At 43.8% G+C, this 25,720-nt stretch overlaps 1 protein-coding gene across 1 annotated transcript in view; it reads left to right on the forward strand.

Moving 5' to 3' along the window:
* The first annotated feature begins 3,605 nt into the window (after positions 1–3,605).
* The window catches only part of LOC148502818 (cytochrome P450 2F2-like), a 56,708-nt gene continuing 34,593 nt past the window's right edge, over positions 3,606–25,720 (forward strand). The window contains exons 1-5 of the mRNA XM_088449262.1: positions 3,606–3,791; positions 7,292–7,454; positions 10,066–10,215; positions 19,189–19,349; positions 19,624–19,800. Of these exons, the coding sequence (XP_088305388.1) occupies positions 3,615–3,791; positions 7,292–7,454; positions 10,066–10,215; positions 19,189–19,349; positions 19,624–19,800 (828 nt within the window). The 5' untranslated portion in view covers positions 3,606–3,614. The remainder of the gene's footprint in view (positions 3,792–7,291; positions 7,455–10,065; positions 10,216–19,188; positions 19,350–19,623; positions 19,801–25,720) is intronic.

The raw sequence follows: 25,720 nt of genomic DNA on the forward strand, positions 1-25,720 counted from the left end.
AGCAGATGCCGCTGGATGGTGGTACAATATCAGGGTACTGAAAGCACTCTATAGCTGAGAAAGCTGCGATGACAGACTAGAACCTCAGACGCTGTAGTGCGGACTGAGCAGCCGAGATGTTATGTGGCACAGGACTAGGCAGACTTGGAATTGGAGAAGCTGGAAGCAACACAGCACAAGACCAATGCTATGGAACTGGAAACGTGTTTATGACGCTATCATCGGCATCCGTGCAACGCATCAGCAGGAAAGAAAACAGGAAGAACAACCAATCCAGTCCCGGCAGAGATGATGTAGGCCCAGAGAGAGGATTATCATAGGCTGACAGTGCGGCGCCTCTGTCTCCCAGCAATCAGCCTAAGGGAACTGTCAGGAGCACCGTCATCCAACAAGACGTGGCAGCGGCGGCTTGTGACATTACCTCCCTCTGACAATCAAATACCCATTTCACAGTCATCTTCCTCTGACAGTTGGCTATGTCTGCTCCACTCACGATCCCACTGACCCCTCTCCTATATCTCATTACAATGTTCACTACCTCTTTCCTACCACTTACCTCTTGCTGAACCATTCTGCTGCTGCTCTATGGGGCACTCTGCTCCTATGTTGCTCAGAGTGCAAGTGAAGAAGTATAAAAATACTAATTATGGATAATTTCCACCCATGTGCAGGGCTATACGGGATTGGTATGAAATACCGCCAGCCCTCTGGCCGGCAGTTTGAATCCCGAGAGCGGCAGGCCGACAGAAGCAGAGTTCCCCACAGCGGAAGCCCGACAGCACTGGAAATCCTGATCGTCCTAAAGGGAAGTAAAAACGAACCTAACCTGACCCCTTAACTCTAACCATCCTTAGGGGTGCCTAACCCTAACCTCCCCCCCAAGTGCCTAAACCTAATTCCCCCTCTAAGTGCCTAACCCTAAGCCCCCCCCTCCCCACTGCCTAAACCTAAGTCCCCCGGGGTGGTGCCTAACCCTAAGTCCCCCCAGGGGGTGCCTAACCCTAACCCTCCCTCCCCCTAGCCTAACCCTAACCCTCCTGGGGGGGTTGCCTAACCCTAAGTTCCCCCCGGGTGCCCTAAACCTAACCCTCCCCCCCGCGGCTATCTGCTCGCGGCGCTCGGCGTCCCTTTGATCGGATGGCGGGTGCCGGTCCCCAGCATCGGGAAAATGACAGGCGTCTAGATATAGACACCTGTCATTTAACCCTCGCCAGGATAAAGCAGTCGGGAAGCCGGCTGTCGGGATTAAGACAGCCGGTTTCCCGATTGCATCCCGGCTATACACACATTGAGATGACAACTCTTCTGCATCAGCAGCATACAGTATGTTCCTGGCTAATGAAAGTCATCATCATTGGCATTCATTTGCAGCCTTTGGTGCATTACTAACTTCTGCCTGTAGGTGGCAAGATAATAAAATATGAATACTAAGGACTTAGGGCCTGATTCAGACCCGGACGCAATTTGCGGACGGTCGTTCCTAAAAAGGGTCTGGCTATTTAAAGTAACCGTTCGCTCTTTGCGGTCTGTTCACGCCTCTATGTCTGAACGAGCGAACAAAACATGTGAATGTAATTTTGAAAAAAACGCCCCCTGGCCGCTCGCATCATACGTCATGTCCGCTATTTATTAGATTAATCGAGTACATCGGACGGCGTATGAACTGCTCGCTATTCTTGTGGTTGGTTTTTCCTACCACAATCATGCGAGCAGTTCTGACTATAAAACAACCAAGTGACGTGGTCGATGACGCTGCTCTGTTAATTATGCACACCCATAAAACGCCCGTTTTGACCGTTTGGCATGCCTGCATTTGGATCTCCACTCCCCATTTTCAAACACCTTCCCCTGTTACCACCCACAAACGCCTCATCCCGTCACTCAAAATAGTAGGCATTCGCTATTTAGCGAACACACGAATTTCGGCCGCAATGACTGGTTCGTGCATGCGTATTAACATCCGTATGCATGCGCAGTTGGGTGAACATTGGTATATTCTCCCTGTGCTTGCATGGCTTTCCTCCGGATACTCCGGTTTTCTCCCACACTCCAAAAATATACTGGTAGGTTAATTGGCCTCCAACAAAAATTAACCCTAGTATGCATGTGGTAGGGAATATAGATTGTAAGCTCCACTAGGCAGGGACTGATGTGAATGGCCAGATATTCTCTGTAAAGCACTGCGGAATATGTGTGCGTTATATTAATAACTGTTAATAAATAAATAAAACTATTGTGATGCTGTAGGTCATTCATACTGCAGTGTATTATATTGATAAAAATATTGTGATGCTGTAGGTCATTCATACTGCAGTGTAATATATTGATAAAAATATTGTGACACTGTAGATCATTCATACTGCAGTGTAATATTCATACAAGTATTGTGATGTCACGCCATCCATATTGCAGTGTAATAATATTCATTTGTGCACCCTCTGCAAATGTGGGGATGAGCAGCACAAGTCAGCATGCTGACATATAAATCGAGGATGTTGCTGTGGAAATGCACCAGGATGAGGAGGATTTTTGTGTAGCTGACACTAATAAGGATGTTGATGATGAGGAATGTGATGATGAGAATGCTGGTTGTATATATAAGGCACCAGTGGAAACAGTTGTTGCCTAAGTAAAAGCCCATTGTCATGCATGGGCATAAGACAAAAAATCCACTTCTTATTTGTGGAATCATTTCTACCCAAATCCGGAAAACAATTGTCAATCCATATGTACCCTTTGTAAACCCAGAGTAAGTAGAGATAGGGAACTTAACCATCTAGGAACCTCCTTCCTGTTACGTTATCTGCAGCACATCCATCCAAATGTTTTTGCAAAATTCAGAAACAAGCAGTCCAGCGTCATTTAGCTCCCTTCAGTCTGCTGGATCCAAGCACCTGCCATCTTCACCAACACCACCTTTATCAACAATATCCTCAATAATGATCGGAAGTATAACAGTAAGTGTCTCCAATGTCCAAAGTTATACAAGATATGGCATCCTCAATTGCACTATTAGTATCTCTTGACATACTGAAAGTATGCATTAAAGCTATACAAAGTTCAAATTCAACTGCAATAACGGTAACTAGTCTTATATGGTAAAGCAGTTAATGTATATATGTCAATTTGTCTAGAAAAGGGAGAAGGGAGAAGGGCCTCGAACCTGAATCTTGCCTAGGGCTCCATGGGGTCTTAATCTGCCTGTTTTGTTTTCCACAGTTTGCTTTTCATGAATCATTTTTTTATTGTCAATTTCGTGGCTAGGAATGCGGACTAATGATACTTTTCATTAAGTGAGAGCTGCCACGGGCCTGGGTACTGAGAGGGCCTGGTCAAATAATGGGGAAACTGACCACACCCCCGCAAAATGAAAAAAGAGACCGCATAGGGGGCGCCGACAGCAGTGGTGGCCACACAGGCCGACATTTGTCCCCTTAGCAGCGCTGCAAATGAGGACAATGTCTCCCTTAGTGGCTGACCCAGGCTCATCCTCTCAGTGCCCCTGGGCTCCTCCATCTGAACCGAGGTTTAATAAATGTTCATCCTCAGCATTCTGTCCTTTCCATACGTTTCACCAAAAACCTAGAAATGATCATCTGATCTCTCTTGGCAGGATGGACTTCTACTCATTATGTACAGCACTCCTCGTGCTTCTGATCACCTTCTTCTTAGCTAAATTCAGCAGGATGATGTTGGAAAAAGCCAAACTCCCCCCTGGACCAACTCCTCTTCCCATCATTGGAACCCTATACAAGATGAACTTCAGCAACATTGTACAGTCACTACTGAAGGTGAGACAGTGACATTCCCTGTTGTAAGAGGAACAATGCTTTTCCAATAAAAGATAGCTTACACTGCATGCTGTTTGAGCTACAGTATCTGGTGATTCAGAACATCAAGAAGAGGCACCATACAATTATACATTATGGGAGCAATCATTAGTTATTGATTAAGGGGATAAAATTAATTGTGTAAATAATTGCAAAAATATTTTATGAGTATATTAGGGGTCTACATTAATGCATGAATATATAAAGAGGGCAACATTATTTTAACATTATATTAAGGGGTACAGTACATTTTATTTAATATTTATTTCATGGAGAAAACACATTGAATGCCAATGGGGGTAATAAAAATGTATTTATGATGAAGGCAATACAATTATTTCATGCTGTGTGCATGTTTCTGCTTAATGAATTAATGATTTCTATTCTTACCATGTAAAATATAGTGATGATGGTTATCTAATGGTCTCAAAGCGTTTTTTTTTAAATAAATATGTCAATTTTCCTGCAGGTTAGTACATTTTTCCTGTGAGATCTTTAAAGTGTTGAAATTCACAGTTATCTTGTCTAATGCGGCAATAGAGTCTCATCATAGAGACAAGTGTCCTAGACAGGGCCATATCTAGGGTAGTGCGACCAGTGCCATGGCACAGGGCACCGCAGGGCAGGGGGAGCTGTTGGGGCCTGTCAATTTTCCTGTTTATCATCATTCTTACTTGTAACTTCCTCTGCTTTTATCCCCAGCATCTCCTGGCTTCCCATATCTCTTCCCTGACCATCCCCAAGAGGCCATGGCCCTTTTTTGGGTGCACTATCTTATGTCCCTATTTAATAAAAATGAAGGGGGCACCAAAAAGTCTAGTTACGGCTCTGGTCCTAGACATTGTTAATTTTGGACAGCAGGCTTTAAAACTGATTATGCACTTTGGGCAATCATCTCATTTTATAGCATAGATAAAACCAAACTTACAAAGTATATACAGTATGCAGGGCTGCTATCAGGGGGGTGGGGGTACAGCAGCTGGTACTAATGTACTGGGCACAGGCTCTGAGGGGGCTCTCAGGCCACCAATGATGTCACATTTGAAGAAAGGAGTTTGCTGTCAGAATGGCAGTTGTCAGTATAAACCCATATGTGCACCTTCAGTCACATCCTCTCAGGGCCGGTACAAGGTTTCTTGGCACCCTAGGCAAAGCTTCAGCCAGGGGCGTATTTATAATGGGTGCAGGACCAGCACCTGCACCAATACTTTTTTTTTCATACTTACCTCTCTGATGTCCCACGGAGTAGTGCTGCTGAAAACTCCGGAAAATGGCTGCCGGCCATTTTCCTGGCATTTTGCGCATGCACAGCAAGAAATCACAGGGAAAATGGGTGCTGTGCCATTTTCCCAGTGGACCGCGCATGCACAGTAGATTCCAGTAGACTCTAGTGCCCGGAGTCTACTGCTGCTGTCAGTTCGCTGACAGCAGCCGGGGAGAGAGGAGGGGGCCCCAGACAGGGAGTGAACATGGGCCCCCTCCTCTCTTCATATGCCCCTGGCTTCAGCCTAGTGCCCCCCATCCACACTCCCAGTTCCACCTCTTTGGCGGTAAGGGTCCAAAAGTGCACATGACTTTGCATGCCCAACCACTTTTGCACATGCTCATTTTCTAAGCATTCACAGTGTAAATTCACACAATATATGGTAAACAGATGTACATTCAGTGCCATATCAGCACCATAGCTTATCCTGAATATTAGATTGTTCATGAAGTTGATGATCCATTCAATATGCAATGCAACTTCTGTAGTAATACTATTCTACATCATGTGTGAGCAGTCCCATAAAGTGTCTGACTGTAGCTTGGGTTGAATATACCACAAATGTTTATAAATACCTCAGGTTGCCTGTGTAGTTTCAAAGAGAGGAAGCGGATGGACACTGCTACCTGTTTGCAATGCTGAACCAGCCAGGTATGTTATATGAATAGAAGAGCAAGAGAAAAGTACGGGTGCAGCAGCTGTCTACATAATCCGCTTCTGCTGTGAGTATTAAGTAACAAACACCTAGACACACTCTCTCCACCCCCTGCATTCACTACTAATAATACCTTAGCAGCACCCAGACACACTGTTTCCTCCTCTGCATTCACTACTAAGACCTTAGCAGCACTCAGACACACTTTCTCTCCCCCTGCATTCACTACTAGCACCTAAAAGCATAGCCAAAAGGGGGAGGTTCCGGTTGCCCGGAAATCCCCTCCACAGCCCACACCATGACCACAATAAAAATAGTAACAAAATAGAATATAACTAGTGCTGCATGGTTTGCCTTAGTATCACAGATGAAATAATTAGCGCCACCTGTGGATCTTTTAACATGTGTCAGCCAGGTGTGTGTGTCTTGTGATTTTTTAACACATTTTTTTACAGTGGGAGTACGGATGCTGGCCGCCTGCTGCCACTTGCAGTTCTACAAGTGCTGAAGGGCAGGCATGCTGGCACCTGTAGTTCCACTGTACAAAACAATAGTTTACATTATTATTTCAACACTATTACCCCTGCACCCACCACTCCAGAGATGAAGGGAAGAGCCCTGGGCTTTAACTTAAGGCTGGGGTGCTCAGGAGAGAAGGGACCCCTTTATTGGGGGGGATCCCCAACTCCCCTGAGATCCCTGGCTTGGGCTGACTGGCTTGGGGTTATGATGCTTTGGCCGGGGAGACCCAGTGAAAGGGTCCCCTGGCTGTGACATTACACCCTGGCCAGATTTGAGCCCGGTGCTGGTTTTAAAAATAGGGGGTACCCTACACAATTTTTACCCCCTACTTTTCAAACCAGGACAGGCTCAGCAGCCCAGTGCTGGTTCCTAAAATACAGGGGAACCCTACTCATTTCCCCCCCATATTTTTAGGAACCAAGACTGGCTGAGCATCCCCAGGGCTGGTTATGCTTTTTCTGTTGTTGGGTGGGGGGCCTTTTTTTTAATATTAGCTCTTTAGGTAGTATTTAGAGGCAGAAACAGACACAAATCACACTGATCTGTGTATGTTTCTGCCAAAGTCGCATACTCTCTCTGGCACAGGGCACCAAAAAGTCTAGTTACAGCCCTGTATACACACTGGATGATCTGAACAATATGAACTATAATGATATATCATTCACTTTATCATCTAGTGTGTATACGGCTTGAGTCTTGCAGACAGCTTTAGACTCCAATATTTGTTAATGCAGGTTATGAAACAATGGCCTTTGGACTTGTATCACACAGTGCTACTTCAATGGAACACATTCTGGAGAGATGGGCTGGAGGCCAAACAGCACTCAACTGTAACCGAAATGCAAGAGAAACAATAATTCAGGCCATACTTACACATTCCTTGCTATAAAACTGACGTTATCACTATAACTATAAACAATAAAATTATTTCAGTACTTTAGGAAATAAATGAAATTTTGCAAAACCAATTAAAATAACCATATACTGTACTTAGCACATTGTCTTGTACTTCTACTGTAGCTACATAAAACCTATGGAGACATATTCACTGTGTATGAGGGGAACCATCCTTGTGTTGTGCTGTGCGGATATAAAGCTATAAAGGAGACGCTGATTGACAAGGCAGAAGAATTCAGTGGTCGGGCTTATTATGCTGCGTTCTATGACTTTACCAAGGGAGATGGTAAGTACGTGACCCAGCAGTGCATGCTGGGAATCTAAAGTTCTCGTCAGTCATATCCCTGTCTCTCTTTGTATCCAGGTCAGCTTGTCCTGTTTAATGTAATTCTCAGTCACTTCTGCAGAACGTGGTTCTTCATGGGTGACTCCTCATCAGGCCCGCTGAGAGCCGTGGCGGGCCCGGGTAATAGGGGGCATGGCCTAATCGCGAGAGGCGTGGCCACGCCCCCTTCCCGGGAAAAAAATAAAAATAAATATTGCGCGCTGGGGAGGGGGGGCGCCCTGGGCCCCCTCAGCCCTGCTCAGAGCCAGGGGGGGCGCGATCAGGGGAGCGGCGCTGGACCCGGGCCCCCGCTGGGCCCCTCAGGAAGCCCTGGCCCCGGTAATCTGTACCCGCTCCCCCCCTCTCGGCGCCCCTGCTCCTCATTACCCTGGTGAACTGTCTGGACAATACAATAATGAGGAGGATAGTGTTTATCTTAAAAACCTTTGTAAACAATTACAGTAGCCTCTCTTTTATGGGGCTTCTCCAAATTTGTTGTCACATTATTTACATTCACTAAAGTGCAGTCAACAGTATGCTATTATGTACATCATAGAATACTGTAGAATGGGGCTAATTCAGCATTGCAATGCTTAATGTAGATTCCTGATTATCAGGAATCTGCACATGCTCAGGACCCTTTCTACATATGTGTAGAAGGGGTCCTGCATGATCACACGCAGCCAATGCTATGCCTCTGCTTGAATTATTATTATTACTATTATTATTACCAGTTTTTTATATAGCGCACACATATTCCGCAGCGCTTTACAGAGAGAATATTTACCCATTCACATCAGTCCCTGCCTTACAATCTATATTCCCTACCACATGCTCACACACATATACTAGGGTTTGTTGGGAGCCAATTAACCTACCAGTATATTTTTGGAGTGTGGGAGGAAACCGGAATAACCGGAGGAAACACACGCAAGCACAGGGGGAATATACAAACTTGAACCCAAGACCTTATTGTTATGAGGCAGCAACGCTAACCAGTCAGAGGCATTTACGGGGCGGCATGGGGGCAGGGATGGCTGGTGTTTCCGGAAATAGTGGCTTGTCAGCCCCGTTTTCCAGGAGTGGCAAGGCCAGGGGCTGCATCCGCGGATGCGGTTTCCTGGCCTCGTAACCGGGCCAGCCTGTGTAAGCTGAGGCTCATCCTATGACATTGGTCGCAGCTCTGAGATCGCAGATGCAGCAGGGGGTGTCATACACCTCCTGTTGCATTTCCATATTTGATAGCAAAGCAAAAGAGAAGTATTCCTATGTAGGGCACTCACGGACTGTCCATGAGTGCCCTACATAGGAATACTTCTCTTTTGCTTTGCTATCAATTTCAATTTTATTCCTGGGTGCACCTCCCATTAGTTATTTATCATCAATAATTATTTGTTCATAGGGAAGGACCTTTTCAACAATTCAAATATTTTCTATCTAATTTGCTATATGTATACTTCTGTGCGGGTTATTTCCCCCTTTTTTACTAGCATTTCCATATTTGTAAGGAAGGAATAGCTATTTTATTCTCTGCTGAATCAGCCCTAATATTATTAGTTAATGAAGTTACAGTAAGTGATAGTTATTGGGTTTGCGGAATAGATTTAATGAGTGCCATGTAGTATGCAAAAGGGCAATACAGATTTTGACAACAGGTTTCCACCAGAAAAAGGATGAAAGGAGGACTTATACTAACAATCAGGGAGTTTTCCTGGGCTCTGTCTGTTGCTGGCTTTAACTTGAAATCTTCAATCAGGGCTGCACAGACTCTACAGTCCCAGGGGGGATAAAGGTCAAAAGTTCAGGAGCCCTACCATTATGAGGAATGGGGCTATGTTTTACATTATACCCATAGCTGTGGGGCCGGTCCTTTGTAATAAAAAAAAAAAAAAGGGTGGTGTACTACATCTGCATACATATGCGGGTACCACACAGGGGAACCCTACACATTTTTCCCCTGTATTTTAAGGACCAGGACCAGCTCAACAGAGCCTGGTGCTGGTTCTTAAAATACTGGGGAACCCTACGCATTGTTTCCCCTGTATTTTAAGAATCAGGACAGGCTCATCAGAGCACAGAGCTGGTTGTGTGTGTGTGGAGGGTGCATGTCATTTTTTTAAACTGTTTCTTTTTTTTTACATACAGAAACATGCACGGATCTCAGGGATCTGTGCATGTTTCTGGGTAACTCAAATCTGCTGAGGCTAGACTCACTATCCTGAAGCAGGTCTGTTTTTTCGAGTTTTCAGACAGCAATAGTGTGCAAGTTAAACACTCGCACTCTATTACATTGCCCGAGTTGTATCCTCACATTGGCAAAACATCTGGATGTGTGTTTTGCAATTGCGAGTTGCGTGGGTGTGAGAAACATGCGAGTTTGCATAGCTCTATACTTGCACATTTAGAATACTCAGACCCTATTGCATCTCGCATTATATGTTTTTTTTAAGAAAAAGTTGTGTTTTACAAGTCACATAAACTAATACAACAAACTTGTGTTCAATATCCCTATAATTTCACTTAGTTTATGTAATACCCCAAAGATAATTCAATCTTTTCTTTTATTTTGCAGAGATGGCATTCAGTAATGGTGAGAAGTGGAAGGAGCTGAGGAGTTTTACCCTGGTAACGCTGAGTAATTTCGGTATGGGGAAACGTAGCATTGAGGTGCGGATAAAGGAGGAGGTCGAGTATCTCACTGATGTGCTGAGAAAAACAAATGGTAATGTTCATACGCAGAGAAATCAATAAAGCTTGATTATTGGGATTTTTTTTTAAACAACTGTTTATTGAATGTCAGTGGAAGTACAGTCAGACATTACAGCATGAATAAGGCTTATTCAAGATCATAAACTGGTTTTAAAAATATGAAGACAATAGTACAGAGGCTCTGATTCAGAGATGGACGTAATGCCGATGTTTACTCAGTTGTGCAATCATCGTGGGCTGCGCATGCGTCAAGTTTTATTACCGATATACCGATTTTTTAGCTGTAACAATGGCTCCAGTGTCTCATGTCCTGCAGCCATTCTGGTGACCATAGAGTTACTCAGAAGTCAGATAATTGACTGATATGTGCTGCGTCATTGTACGTAGTCACTTGGATTTGCGAAGCCGCCAGTGGGTGTCTCAGAACAAATCCCGCGTACAAATCTGCATTTTCGCCGGCATTAGCGTATATATCTACTAATCAGGCCCAGAGACTAATGACAGCCTCTTATGGAGTTGCCCAGTTTTAAACTATTGGTGGGGAATTGAGTGGCAAACAGTATGGGATAGGTGGGAGGTAAATAAGTGGAGGAATAATAGAGGGACAAACCACAGCGAGAGCTCTAGGCACGGGCGTATCTATAATGGGTGCAGTGTGTGTGGGGCACATGGGCCCCTGGGTCCAGGAGAGCCCCACACCCATAGTAGTACTTACCTCTCCGGAGTCCCACGTCATCGCGGGGGTCCAGCACTGGAAAAATGACTGGAAAAAAGGCAGCCGCGGCCATTTTACCGTAATTTGAACATGTGCAGTACAGGGAAAATGGCCGCTGCGGCCATTTTCCCGGTGACCTGCACATACTCTATAGATTCTGGGCACACTCTAGTGCCCAGAGTCCATAACTCCGGCGCTGGCCACACACAGCTCAGTGCGCTGCCGGCCGCCAGACGGATGGAGAGGAGTGGGCCCATGTCGGAGACTGCAAACAGGCCCTCTCCTCTCTAGAAACACCCCTGGCTCTAGGATTACATACATGGTGAGTGGGAGATATGAAAGGACTCCTTGGGCCCTAAACTTTGCTAACGATTTGGACACACTAGTCATGTATGATGGACATACCAGGATCACATACAGATTTGTTCATTGCACCTAGCGTTTTTGTGCTATACGGCATGGGAAGCAGAGCGCAACTGTGATGCAATGCTACTGATAGCTAGTTTTGGACTTTCACACTTTTCACACTGCACCCACATAAAAACAGGACTATAGTGTCTTATAACTCTTGCAATTGGAGGAGGGGGGATGCATGGCATGGCTAAGTCATGTCGACCCCCGGTCTTTTGCCTTTTTCTCAGACTAACGTTCTTGCCCCAGTGCTATAGCATACAAATCCACTAGTGGTGTACAGTGTATGCATATTTTGTGCTTTTATCACACACAAAAAAAAAAAAAAGCACAATCAGTACATCCCCATTCTTTTCAATATAGAGTTTTACAAAGACCAAGGAATGCTACATGGATCAAAGAGGACCCCATCCCATGATTTTGTGAGTTTTAATGTGGAGAATAAGGAATGTGTGGGGGAGTGTTTTCTTAATAAATGACTACAACAATCTGTGTGTGTGTCTTTCTTTCCATAGTAACTGAACCTTCCACCTCACCTGCAATAGATCCCTGGTGGCATTACCCTCCATTGCCCTAGTAGTAAAAGAGCATCAGTGGCATAGCCCCACATGTACAAGTACCCAATGTGGCACTACCATCCCTTGTATCACTATATATATCTTGTAATATGATCGGGGTAGGAGGTCCCTCTCCTGGGGTAGATGGACACGTCCAAACACACAGCAGCCAGGAAACAGCACACCAGTCCAGGGTTTTTGTGCAAGCTAGCCTCAGCTAGGTTTTATTGTGCAGTAAGACAGAAAACATAAAAATAAATCCTAGCCCATTTGGGCACTAACGAAACAAATTCCCTCTCTCAAAGTGGTAGGACCTACTGCCCTCATCACAAACATAGGCATATGCACAGTACTTACAAGTAGTACATCACAAGGTCTCTGAACAAGCCTGACTGCCTGCTCCACCATGTATGAGACACTGAACCAATCCCTGACACATCCTTTATTAGCCTCTCACAGCTGCAATCACTAATTAGCCTGCTCTCAGGCTGAAGGCCTCAACACCTGAAATGGCCTTGTGGATGGCACCCTCCCTTCTCTCTCACACCCACACCCCCAGGACCCATTATCCGGCTATTACTTAAAGCCCAAACTCTGATCAAGCAGACACAAACATTTCCTGGGGGTTTTAAATCACATAGGTCAAAAACCTTGGACAAACATATTTGCCATTTAGCACTTTACCAGTGCTTCCATCACATATCCCCCCCCCTTTGTTTTGATCTGTGGGGCGGAACAACTGCAGCCCCCAAACAAAATACACAAGCCAAATCATCTGCATTGGCGAGATGGCTTCCTGGCCTGTGCTCTACTGAAAATTGAAAGTTTTGCAATGCGAAGAACCATCTCATTATTCTCCCATTGCTTTCTTTATTCTCAGACATCTCTCATGTACATTTAACTTTCTGCTTAAGTAAATAATAGGATATTCTTCACCTTCTTTGTTGAGGGACAGAACCACTTCTATCCCTTCATCTGTTGCATCAGTTTGCACAACAAATTCTCTGTTAAAGTCGGTGTCATCAGAACTGGTTGGGTACACAAGGTTACTTTTAATTCCTGAAAATCCTTTTCTTCTTCTGGACTCCATTTAACTATAACTTTCTGTTTGCCTTTGGTAAGGTTTGTCAGTGGGACTGCAATGGTTGCAAATTGGGTATAAATCTCCTATAATACCCTGTAATTCCTAAGAAGGCGCCCATCTGCTTCTTATTTAGGGGTTGTGGCCAATTTTGTATTACGTCAATTTTATTAAGTTCAGGCTTTATCAAACCTCTGCCATTGGTGTATCCAAGATACTTTACATCTTCCATCCCTAGAAAACATTTTTTGGGGTTGGCTGTCAATCCTGTCTTACGGATGGAGTCCAACACTACTTGCACTCTGGGTAACTGAGACTGCCAGTCAGGACTATAAAAGACCACATCATCTAGATAAGCAGCAGCATACTGTCTATGGGGCCTTAGAATTCTAACCATCATCCTTTGAAAGGTAGCCAGTGCCCCAGGTAAGCCAAATGGCAACATCTTGTTTTGGAACAACCATTCCGATGGAGAAAAAGCTGTCTTTTCTTTGGCATTCTTAGTTAACGGTCTAGAGTTGTCAAGTACCTTGCTGTTCCTAATCTTTCAATAAGTTTTAAGACCTGTGACAGCAAAACATCTTGGTGGCAGGTCCCAGCTATAGTTGTCACTTGGATACTGCATCTTGTCCTGATCCATGTTCCGGCTGTTGCAGGCAGGCGGATTCCTGTCTTGTCTGTATACAGCTCTAGCTGTATGTTTGAGTGCTGGATTCAGCAACACACTAATTAATAATGTCTTGTCTGTGTGCACAGCTCAGGTACACACTAGCCATCATTAGGATGGACTCTTTGCAGGAAATTACTTTGATTAGATTCTGCGTCACATAACTTACAGCCAGCCCTTCACTCCATGCCGGCTATAGCATTTGTTGTGGCTTCCAGTTCTAGTGAGAGGTTATCCTCCTGTGTGTTCCAGCTCCTCGTGTCCAGTGTCTGTCATCTCCCTGCAAGTTACATCTAACACCCCGGGATGGAAGTCTGTTACACGAGCAGGATGAATGATGATGAGCTTGTCAGTGGATTGTAATCGGGTTGGAAAGCGGACAGCACTGAGACAGTTAGGAACCGGTCGAAGCTCTGGCAACTGAAGCTGGAGACCGAGCTAGTACCGGTAGTGCTGGACACTGTAGTGGCAGTGGTACTGTGGTCAGGGCCGTAACTAGGGTAGTGCGACCTGTGCCATGGCACAGTGCACCGCAGGCAGGGGGCACTGTTTGGGACTATCAATTTTCCTCTTTATTATCATTCTCACTTGTAGCTTCCACTGCTTTTATCCCCAGCATCTCCTGGCTGCCCCAGGACTACCCCTATCTCTTCCCTGGCCCTTCTCCATGAAGCCATGGCCATTTTTTAGGTGCACTATCTTATGTCCCTATTTAAAAAATGAAGGGGAGGGGGTACCAATGCCCTCTCTGGCACAGGGCATCAAAAAGTCTAGTTACGGCTCTGACTGTGGTTGAACACTGGTTTGTAACCGACTGTGCAATCGCACAGGGTAAGGTGCAGAATAAAGTTCAGTGTTGCAGTTGGTTTAAAGACTACACTATGGCCCGTATTCAATTAGAAGCGAAAAGCCGAGATCTGCGAAAAAGTATTGCCGATCGTGACTTTTTGCCAAGCTGAAACTTATCTCCGTATTCAATTGCAAACATTTTTCTCGTACGCAAAAACGCAATGCAATGTAATAGGCAAAAAAGTTTCGCCTGTTAATAGGTGGAGAAAAAAAAGTGCAAAACCGCTATTTTGGGGTGCAAAGGTGGGGAAACCACTCAGCACCCTTGGGACAGCCCCCCAAAGAATAACTGCATAAAAAAATAATAATTGAGGAACGCCCCGAAAAAGCACTTTTAAAAAGGGGGCGAAAAAGTGCAAAGTGGGGGTACAAACTTAAACACTAGCGAAATAGACTTTTGGGGGTCTGCAAGTATGGGTGAGGTTTTTTGATTGCAGGTGTTTGCTGAAGGTGCATTTTTTAAGTTTCTAATAACTTCACTTTAGCGCCTTTTAAATATGCTTACACCCATTTTCAAGTACCCCAAATTTGACAGGACTACTTATTTTCTCCTAAAAATACTGCTTTATGCAATTCTTCACCACTTGTGCAAATACACTAATTGTGCAAACTGTTTCATTAGGGCTAATTGGGCACTACTACATTGATCCCCAATGTTTATGCATCTTTTTAGGGGGGGTTCATGCTGATTTCCCCGATTCAGACACCACTTTTTGCCTGTTCTGACTTGTGTGTCTCCGTTTTCGTGACTTTTGGAATTGAATAGGGCGAATCGTGGATATGCGCATGATAAGTTTCCGCGGCTAAAAGACACGATGTAGGCAAACACTCCGGCAGGCGAAACTTTAGCGCGTACGCGAAACTAATTGAATACAGGCCTATATGGGAAATGCACTTGTTTTGTAAAATAGTATTCAGGTCTGGAGCACAGACAGACAGGCTCAGTAGGAACTGAGCTATACACACTACAGGAGGTAAGACAGTGTTGCTGGATGCTGATACCTTGGTAGTAAGCAGAGGTATAGTTTACACTGAAACTATGCAGGGAATTCAGAGGTTAATAGCACTGCAGTAGTTCAAATTCTAAATAGTACCTTGGTGAGCACAGGTGAGCCTTTCATGGATGAATGATTAGGCTCTCTGCAGACAAACAGTCTCTTTACAAATGCTGAAACCTAGCAGACTTGTAACCAAAAAGTTCTGAAAGTTACTAGACTCAAAGTAGTAGCAGAACTGCAATGACACAGGTAATACAAAGGCTGATATGCAGGAAAAAGTAACACGCTGAGGTCTTCGTCTTCTGTATTCAGGAATTGTAATGAAATAAGTAACAGCAACTGGATACAGTAGGGTAGTCAGATAACACTGCTGTACTGATTATCAGGAAAAGTTGTAGCTGGAAACTAGATAAAAAAGCTGCATACACACACAACGATTTTTTGAACGATTATCGTTAAATTATATAATTTAACAATAATTGTTTGAAAAAATCGTTCACTTTCTGAGTCAAACGATGAACGATTATGGTTCATGTGCGTTCACGTTTGTAGTTCAGTCAGACTTGTCAACTCAACGATTTTCATTAAGGGAATATGCAAAAATCGTTTGTAGTTCAAAAAAATCGTTCATTACACTTTAAAAAATCTGACAGATAATCTGACAGAAAACCACCCACCATCGATGTTCAGTGATCCGTCGCAGGATCACTGAATTTTTACATGTTAAATGTCCCCGATTAGACAATCACGATCATTTTTTTATCACGATCGTCAAATCGGGAAAATCCAACATGTTGGATTTCTGCGAACCTGCGATGATGGTACAGATGTATAGGGCCCTTTAGCTGTGAGAGGCTGAGCAGAATCAGGTGGGCCTGTTGGGCCTGTTCCAAGTGCTCTCGCACTATCGGCACCACTGCAGCAATCCTTTCCTGCATTGAGAAACATGCTCAATTATGGACTGGATTGCCCCTCCTATGTCTTTTGACAATGTCCAATTATCCCCTTGTGTGTCTCCTGTACAACAAATCAAAAGGTGAAAACCCTGTGGAGGATTGGGGAACCTCTCTTCTGACCAGCAATAAATAAAGTAATAAATAATCCCAATCTCTTCCATCTTTATCAACCACTTTCTTTAACATGTGTTTTAAAGTTTTGTTAAACCTCTCCACTAACCCATCAGTCTTGGGGAGATACACAGAGGTTCTTAGCTGAGTAATTTTAAACAGGCGGCATAACTCTTTCATGATTTTTGACATAAATGGAGTACCCTGGTCAGCCAGGATTTTCTTAGGTATTCCCAACCTGCTAAAGACATGGACTAATTCTCTAGCAAAGGTCTTTGTTGACGTATTGCACAATGGTATCAGTTCCGGGTACCTGGTAGCATAATCAATTATCACCAAAATATATTGATGGCCCTGTGAAGATTTAATTAGAGGTCCAACCAAATCCATAGCTATTCTTTTAAATGGAACCTCAATAATGGGTAGTGGGACAAGTGGACTTTTAAAATGTGGCCTTGGAGCATGATATTGACTTTCAGGGCAGGATGCATAATATTCAGATACCTCTTTATGGACTCCAGGCTAGAAAAACTCTGTAGAATTCGCTTCTTGGTTTTTCTACCCCTAGGTGACCTGCAGTTATGTGACCATGAGCGAGGTCTAATACTGTTCTTCTATATACCTTGGGAACTACCAATTGTTCCACAATATATTCCTCTTTCTTAGTCACTTGATACAAAACCTTCTGGCATACTGCAACCGACTATCAGGTTCTACGGGTTTACCATCAGTCACCTTTACATTCTCTGTAGCTTTTACCAGAGTAGGGTCATTTAACTGCTCTATGGCAAAGATCTCTGTTCTGACTTCAAAATCAGGCAGACGATCAAATGGGAATAACATTCCCACAACTTCCAAAGTCTCTCCCCAATATCGCATCATACATCAATCCAAGAACCAAAGCCACAGAGATTACAGCGGAACCACACTGCGTTTCTATGTTCACTTCCACAGTAACATAATACCAAGTATCCCCATGTACAGTGTCGGACTGGTGCATGAAGGGCCCACAAGGGAAATGCAATGGTAGGGGTCCGCTGAAGGGGCATGACCACCCATTAGGTAGGTTTGGCCAGCAACTGGCAGGTGTGGCCTCATAACTAGTTCGGCTTTCCCAAGAGTAACCAGGCTACCAGAATCTAACAGAGCCTTTACCCGGTTGCCTTCTATTGTGACTACACACATTTGCTTATCTGTCTCAGCCTATTGGTCGGCAGTGCAGGCTAGCTGAGCAAAGAAAGACATTCTGTAATTGACATAAGCAGTATCACATTGCATAAGTTTAGAGGTAAGTGAACAATTAGCAGCAATATGGCCCAAACCACCACACCAAAAACATTGTATCATGTTATTATCAAGTCTTTTATGGGGTAGGAGCCTTCCTGGCCCTTCTGGCCTACTTCCAGGTTTCAAACCCACAGTCTTAGGTTCAATCCACCACCTAGCACCCTTCTCCCCTTGAACAGTCTTACCAGTGGTCACGGGAGATCGCCATTGTGGAGCTAGGGTCCGGTGTGGTACACTTTATAGTTCCTCAGACGCCACATACCTCTCCACCATTTCAACCAATTGGTCTGCTATTTTAGGATCCGCATGGCTCACCCACTTGCGCAGAGTTGTATGTAGAGACCACAGGTATCAATCCATAATGACTCTTTCCATGATCTGTGATCCTGTTAGAGACTCTGGCTGTAGCCATTTTGTGGTCAGATGGACGAGGTCATGCATTTGAGAGCGCAGAGGCTTCTCTGTTTGGTATTCCCAGCTGTGGATTTGTTGGGCGCGAACAAACATTGTGGCTCTCAATCGAGTTAGGATTTCTTATTTTGACTTATCTTAGACTTTGGCATCCGTCAGGCACAAGTTGAAATATGTTTTTGCGGTTCTCCAGACAGGAAGGGTGCCACAACACTTGCCCACTGATCTTAAGGCCAACTCTCTTTCTGCTGTTCTTTCAAACATACAGTAGTAAGATAAGCTTCAACATCATCGCTGTGGGTCATCTTTTGCAGAAAGTGACTAGCTCATAAGAAGTGAGCCTTAGGGGTAAATTTACTAAAGTGAGAGTTTTTAAAAGTGATGTTGCCCATAGCAACTAATCAGATTCTAGCTATTATCTTCTAGAAAGTGCTAGTTAAATGTTAAGTAGAATCTGATTGGTTCCTATGGGCAACATCACTTCTCAAACTCACTTCTAAAAACTCTCTCTAGTAAATTTACCCCTTACTTGGAACATCAGTGATAACATCTCCAAACCGGGCTACTAGCTGCTGTCTCACTTCTCTTAAGGCCTGGCGGTTTTCCTCTATGGTCTCTTATTGTATTCTGATGGATTCTTGCTGAGTTTTGTTAGTTTCCTGCCAGTAGTGTGCTGTCAGTAGAATGATACGAATGTGGGCTGTGAGCCTCCGGTCTTCTATGCTTCCTAATACTTTCTAGTGTTTGTGACTACAAACAAATTTCACATAAAGTGGATTAGTGTGTTGGTATTTTGCACTAAATAGCTAAAGTTATAACAAGAATAAAGTTTATTTCTTATGTAAAGTAATACTTTCTATTTTAAATAACAATATAGATATTCCATCTTTCAAACTAATACAGTACACTATTTTCCCTCCCCCATCTACTGTTTTTGTCTTAGGTTCCCCGATAGATCCCAAGCATCTTATACACAGTACTGTATCTAACGTCATTTGCTCTGTCCTGTTTGGAAAACGGTTTGATTATGAAGATAAGGAATTTAAAAGTCTTATGGAATGTGTTTTGGACAGCTTCAAAATTCAGAGTAATCCTTGGGGGCTGGTATGTATTCAAATGTCAAAAAGGAAATATGAAATATTTTACCTGACAAAAAAGTGTCAGATTTAATACCCAAAGGTGGTAACAACTTTGTGGTGGTGGTGTAGGAAGATGGTGGTGTTGATAAAGTAGTGTTGACAGTGTCTTTGGTGGGACAAGTGAATGGTGGTAGTAGTGAGGGTGGGCGATGATGTTCACATGTACATTATGTACTACATTAATGTATTATAGGACTTAGTTTATCTAAAATGAATTGTTTTATGTCTTGTTCTCTTAGTTGTACAATATTTACCCAGACTTCATGAAATACATACCAGGACCTCATAAGCAATTGATGAAGAATTATACAGGAATTATTGACTTTATCAAGAAAAGAGTGGAGAACAATATCAAGGATTTGGACAGGAATAACCCCAGGGATTTTATAGACTGTTTCCTGATCAAAATGGAGAAGGTACAGTTCTTGTAATATTAGATGTCAAATGAACTCTCCAACCCTAATGGCAGTAACATTCCAAAAATAACAATTGTGGCACATGTATAATATGTATAATACCGGCTTCTCCCCAGCATGGCACAGGTTTTAAAACTTTGGCATTTTATAGCCTAGGATCTCACCAACTTCAAATTTTACACCAAAATAATAGAGTTGTGTGATGATTATGAAATACTTTCCAGATAGCTGAATTATCTCCAAGAATTAATGCACTCCCAGTAATCTACCAGTAGATCCAGTCAATCCAGTCTCTACCAGTAAAGACTGGATTGAAACAAGAGAGCACCAGCCACCAGGTGTTCAAGATGTAGGATAGATCAGATGCAGTCAGATATTAACTTTCCTACTGTCTCTGATGTAGTCAGCATCCTGGCATGCGGGATGCTGATGGCTGAAATACCGCCATCAAAATCCTGACAGCATTGGAATCCCGGGACCAGAATCCCATCTGCCGGCATGCCGAAGGTAAGTATGCAGAGTTAGGGTTAGGCATTAGGGGGAGGGTTATGGTTAGGCACTAGGGGGGAGGGTTAGGTTTAGGGTGCGGGGAGGGGGAAGTTAGGTTTAGACACTTGGGGGGGATGTTAGCATTAGGCACCAGGGAGGGAGTGTTAGGTTTAGGGTGCGGGGAGGGGGAGGTTAGGTTTAGGCACTAAGGGGGGAGGTTAGGGTTAGGCACCAGGGAGGGAAAATTAGGTTTAGGGGTTAGATTGACTTTGTTCCTTATGGGCATTGGGATTCTGACTGTCAGGATCCGCTGTCAGTATTCTGACCAGCAGCATCCCGAACGCCAGGATCTCATACCCAACCCCCTCAGGGGGTGTAAGACCAGAAAAAAAAAGAAATCTATATTACTTCTAACATAAGTGAAGAGTTCAGAATGGTTACAGTGGCAGAGTAAAATAAAGTCCGGATAACTGAAAAACAAAAAACAGATGGATTACTTACTGTAATGGTGCGTACACACGGTATGATTAAAATGCACGATATGAACGAACGATAACGATATCGATCATATCGTTATCATTCATATCGTGCATTTTTCGGTGCCTCCAACCCACCAATGACCTGAGATGTGCGGGCACGTATGGACGATAAAGATATCATCCATCGACCATGCATGCAGGCCAACCTTGTTGATATCAACCAGATTACTATAGGGACCCGCGATCGTTGATCGCAGGTGGTTGGCTGCCATTGTTGGGTTGGTGGTGTGCTGGATGATCGATAGCGATCATCCAGCATACCCGGGAGATCATTCAACGATATCGTTATTGTTGACGATCGTCCCATGTTCATGTTATCTTGATGACCATGCTGCAATTTACTGCTGTCCAGCCTTTCTTTCACCCAGTAATGATGTGGGCATGGCTGAAAATGAGTGCTGCGACCATTAGGCAAGATGTTTGCAAGTTGCGACTTCTCCAATTGAGGAAATCCTGGTAGGCTTCTTCATCTTGTCTATACAGACATTGCCTATGATAACCCAGCCTAGATCAAGACGTTGGGCAAACGGAGCATCATTTGGTCCATTGATCTGCTGGCATACTTTATGTACTCTGAGGAGGTCTCTACTGAGCAGAAGTAAGATCTCTGCATTTTTGTCAAGGGCTGGTATTTAATTGGATATAGGCCTTAGTTGAGTGTGATGAAGAGCAACATCTGGTGTAGGAAACTCCTCTTTGTTGGATGCAATCTGGTTACACTCAACAAGTGTGGGTAAGGGTATCTCAAGATTGTCCTTGAGATAAGCTACAATGAGTCCACTTGCTCTTCTTCCAGAGACCTCTGTAATTCCACTACAGGTACCCAAGGTGTAAGGGTAAGCATCTCCCTTTAAATTTAACAGATCAAAGAGTTCTGGTCTTGCGAGTGATCAGTTGCTCTGGTCGTCCAAGATGGTGCACACCTTTAGAATCCTTTCTGACTGTCCCTTTGGGGTATACATTGACTAGACATATTTTTGCACAAGACTTGTCACAAGTTCTTCCCCACAGACTTTAGTGCATGAAGATACAATAGTAGGACTTGCTGTTTGATCTGTGTTCTCCCCGCCATGCCTTGGTGCAGACAGAAAATGTGCAGGCGGTGTAGGATTGGATTGAGATGGGTGAATCTCCTCTTTGTTGGATGCAATCTGGTTACACTCAACAAGTGTGGGTAAGGGTATCTCAAGATTGTCCTTGAGATAAGCTACAATGAGTCCACTTGCTCTTCTTCCAGAGACCTCTGTAATTCCACTACAGGTACCCAAGGTGTAAGGGTAAGCATCTCCCTTTAAATTTAACAGATCAAAGAGTTCTGGTCTTGCGAGTGATCAGTTGCTCTGGTCGTCCAAGATGGTGCACACCTTTAGAATCCTTTCTGACTGTCCCTTTGGGGTATACATTGACTAGACATATTTTTGCACAAGACTTGTCACAAGTTCTTCCCCACAGACTTTAGTGCATGAAGATACAATAGTAGGACTTGCTGTTTGATCTGTGTTCTCCCCGCCATGCCTTGGTGCAGACAGAAAATGTGCAGGCGGTGTAGGATTGGATTGAGATGGGTGAATCTCCTCTTTGTTGGATGCAATCTGGTTACACTCAACAAGTGTGGGTAAGGGTATCTCAAGATTGTCCTTGAGATAAGCTACAATGAGTCCACTTGCTCTTCTTCCAGAGACCTCTGTAATTCCACTACAGGTACCCAAGGTGTAAGGGTAAGCATCTCCCTTTAAATTTAACAGATCAAAGAGTTCTGGTCTTGCGAGTGATCAGTTGCTCTGGTCGTCCAAGATGGTGCACACCTTTAGAATCCTTTCTGACTGTCCCTTTGGGGTATACATTGACTAGACATATTTTTGCACAAGACTTGTCACAAGTTCTTCCCCACAGACTTTAGTGCATGAAGATACAATAGTAGGACTTGCTGTTTGATCTGTGTTCTCCCCGCCATGCCTTGGTGCAGACAGAAAATGTGCAGGCGGTGTAGGATTGGATTGAGATGGGTGAAGTGCCTGCACATGGTCCTCACAGCCGCACTCTATGCACTTAATAGTGGTTTTACTGTCCTTAGCAAAATGTTCAATAAAGGCACAACATCTGAAACATACCCCATATTTCCTTAGAAGTTCCCTGCATTCCTGGAGAGGTTTCTTTCTGAAATCAATGCATTTGTTGAGGGAATGAGGCTTCTTATGAATGGGACACAAGCAATTTGGGGTTTTCAATCCTTTCACCTTGGATGTTGGAGTGTGAAGTATTTCAGTCTTTTTTACTGACACTGGACCTCTGTGGTTCTTGTAGTTAGGGCATGGGCTGTCATACTTGGGTGTAAGTGAACCAGGATGACTTGATTCAGAAGAAGCTTGGGTCATTCTTGGATTCTGCAATGTTCCTGACAAACTCACAGAAATAGGAAAAGGGAGGAAATTAGACTAGATTTTCCCTTTTGTATCTCAAACCGAGTGTAGTCCACTTTTCTGTAATACCATATGGCAGCTTGGAAATTATTGGGTTTATCCCATGAGCTGTGTCCAGGTAACTAAGGCCAGGTAAGTGAGTATCCGTTTTGGTCAGCTGGAGCTCAAAGAGTAGGTCACTGAGCTCTTGGAATTTCTCATTGTCCTTGCCAGATATTTTTGGAAAATCTCGCAGCTGTTTAAACAGAGCATTCTCTATGGCTTCAGGACTTCCAAAGCTTTGTTCTAACCTTTCCCAAGCAGCAGTAAGGCCTGCTGCAGGATTATTAATGTGAACAGATCTGAGTCTCTTGACACATTCTGTAGACTGTGGGCCGAGCCACGTGATCAGCAGATTTAGTTCTTCGGCAGCAGTAATGCCAAGATCACTAATTGCGGTTCTGAAGGCACTTTTCCAACCTCTGTAGTTCTCAGGCTGGTCGTCGAACCTAGTGAAGCCGGTCTTATTAAGTTCACGGCGAACCATGTATCTTGCAAAATCTGACATATCTGTTTTCTCTGACTTTGGGCAAGGAATTGCTGGCTGAGCAGTGCTGTTCATATTATTTATGGTATCCTGGGTAAGAAACATAGGGATATATGGGGCTACATAGGCATTCAGCCTAAGAGCTAGTTTAAAGTCCATAGGTCTCACTGTATGTGGAACTGTGTGGCTGCCAGGGACCTGGCGACTTACTGGCACATTGGTTTGTGACCAGGTGTTTGTATATTGGGCTTCTTGAGGTGTTGGGCCTTGGTGCACTGTGGTGTGTGAAAATGGGTCAGGATCACAAAGTGGTTGTGTATTGTACCGACCTTGGATGTGGCGTAGGGATCTGAGTCCCTTTGTTCTGGAAAAATGTTTGCACTGTTAGGAATGTTTGCAGTAACCATGGGTTCACTGTGTTTGCTTAGGACGTAGTCTCTTGTGCGCTTAAGAGAATCCTCCGCATCCACTTCACTTAAACTGATGCTGTCCCTTTCACTTCCACTGGCAGCTTGTTCCAAAACCTTTAACCATACCATTGCTATGGCATGCTCACATTGTTTCTCTAAAGCTTCTATTTCTGCCTTTTCGTGCTCTGCACTGGCTTCCATTTCTGCCTTTTTTGCACTGCTCTGGCTTCCATTTCTGCCTTTTTTTGTGCAAAGTCGGCTTGTATTTTGGTGGTCTCTGCATCTGCACGCACCTTTATAGGTTGCTCACTGAGCATGGAATATTTTGAACAACGTGCCTTAGATGATCGTTTTGAATGCCTGGTGGGCACAGAAATATGTGATGATGTTTGCAGTAATTGTGCGATTCTTGCCACTGTCCTGGATTTAACTTCATGTAATAAACTGTCTCAATCCAAATTAAGATCATTAAAGCTTTACAATTCTTCTAAAGAATCCTGAGTATTGAGTTTCCTTAGAATGCTTACATATTCCTGGCTTTTCAGTGTATAAAGTTCATATACTGAACAAAGCTGTCCTAGGGCTCCCTCTAGTGGTGGCACATCAGAAACAGGTTGAGAGATGATGGACATATGATTTAGCAACTTTTGCAATAAGTTTAGGATATTGGAAGAAAGTTCATGTTTCCTACCTTCAAGATTCTCTTTAACCTTCCATGTAGGCTTAGCAGGGCGTTTAGTCTGCAGGTTGGGATCCAGTACTTCTCCTTGTTCTGATTGTAGATATTGTTCATCTTGAACAGGCTGTACAGTGTTCCCTTCAGCCATGATATCACACAGGCAGAATGGATCTGAATAATACTGGAGTGAGTTTGTAGCTTGCTAGAAGAATCTATGCTGTAACACACTGATGATTTCTTCTTACACTGTATGCAAGCTTGCTATTGCCTTTGTATCTGCAGAAGCTGCAACTGGCTTACTGGCGTATAAAGCAGTATTTATCAACCATCTTTTCACTATTCTCACTCAATAACCAGGCTGTAAGTGTAAGGTCCCTGAGATAATTCCTCTGTGTATATCTGTATTGAACCAGTACTTACACCAAGAGACTTTGTCAGACAGTGTCAACTCAACTAGTAAGGCACATGTGAACAATCCAGATGAAGGTTTATTTCAAGCTTATATTCTTGTAATTATGCATAACATACTAGGTGAAAAGATGATAGTTTACCAGAGCTCAACAGGAACAACTGCAAGCTAAACTGGCAGACACACACACTGAGCTACAGACAGGAAGAAATGAAGGCTAATGACATTAGATCCTAGCTACAGAGAATCAGGAAGGACAAAATTAACAAGATGCAAAGCCTTGCAATTATAACATAACAGAAACTAAACAGCATATGAAACACATATATCGTGGGACATGACAAGGCTATTCATCATAAAGGTAACCTTTCTCCCTCGATGAGACTTGCTGTCCCCATACACTAGTATGGGAACCTAAATTCATCAAGCTCTGAAAATACAATATTAG

The sequence above is a fragment of the Taudactylus pleione genome, unplaced genomic scaffold, assembly GCF_031769625.1.
Source record: "Taudactylus pleione unplaced genomic scaffold, aTauple2 ptg000481l, whole genome shotgun sequence".
In the NCBI taxonomy this organism is placed as follows: domain Eukaryota; kingdom Metazoa; phylum Chordata; class Amphibia; order Anura; family Myobatrachidae; genus Taudactylus; species Taudactylus pleione.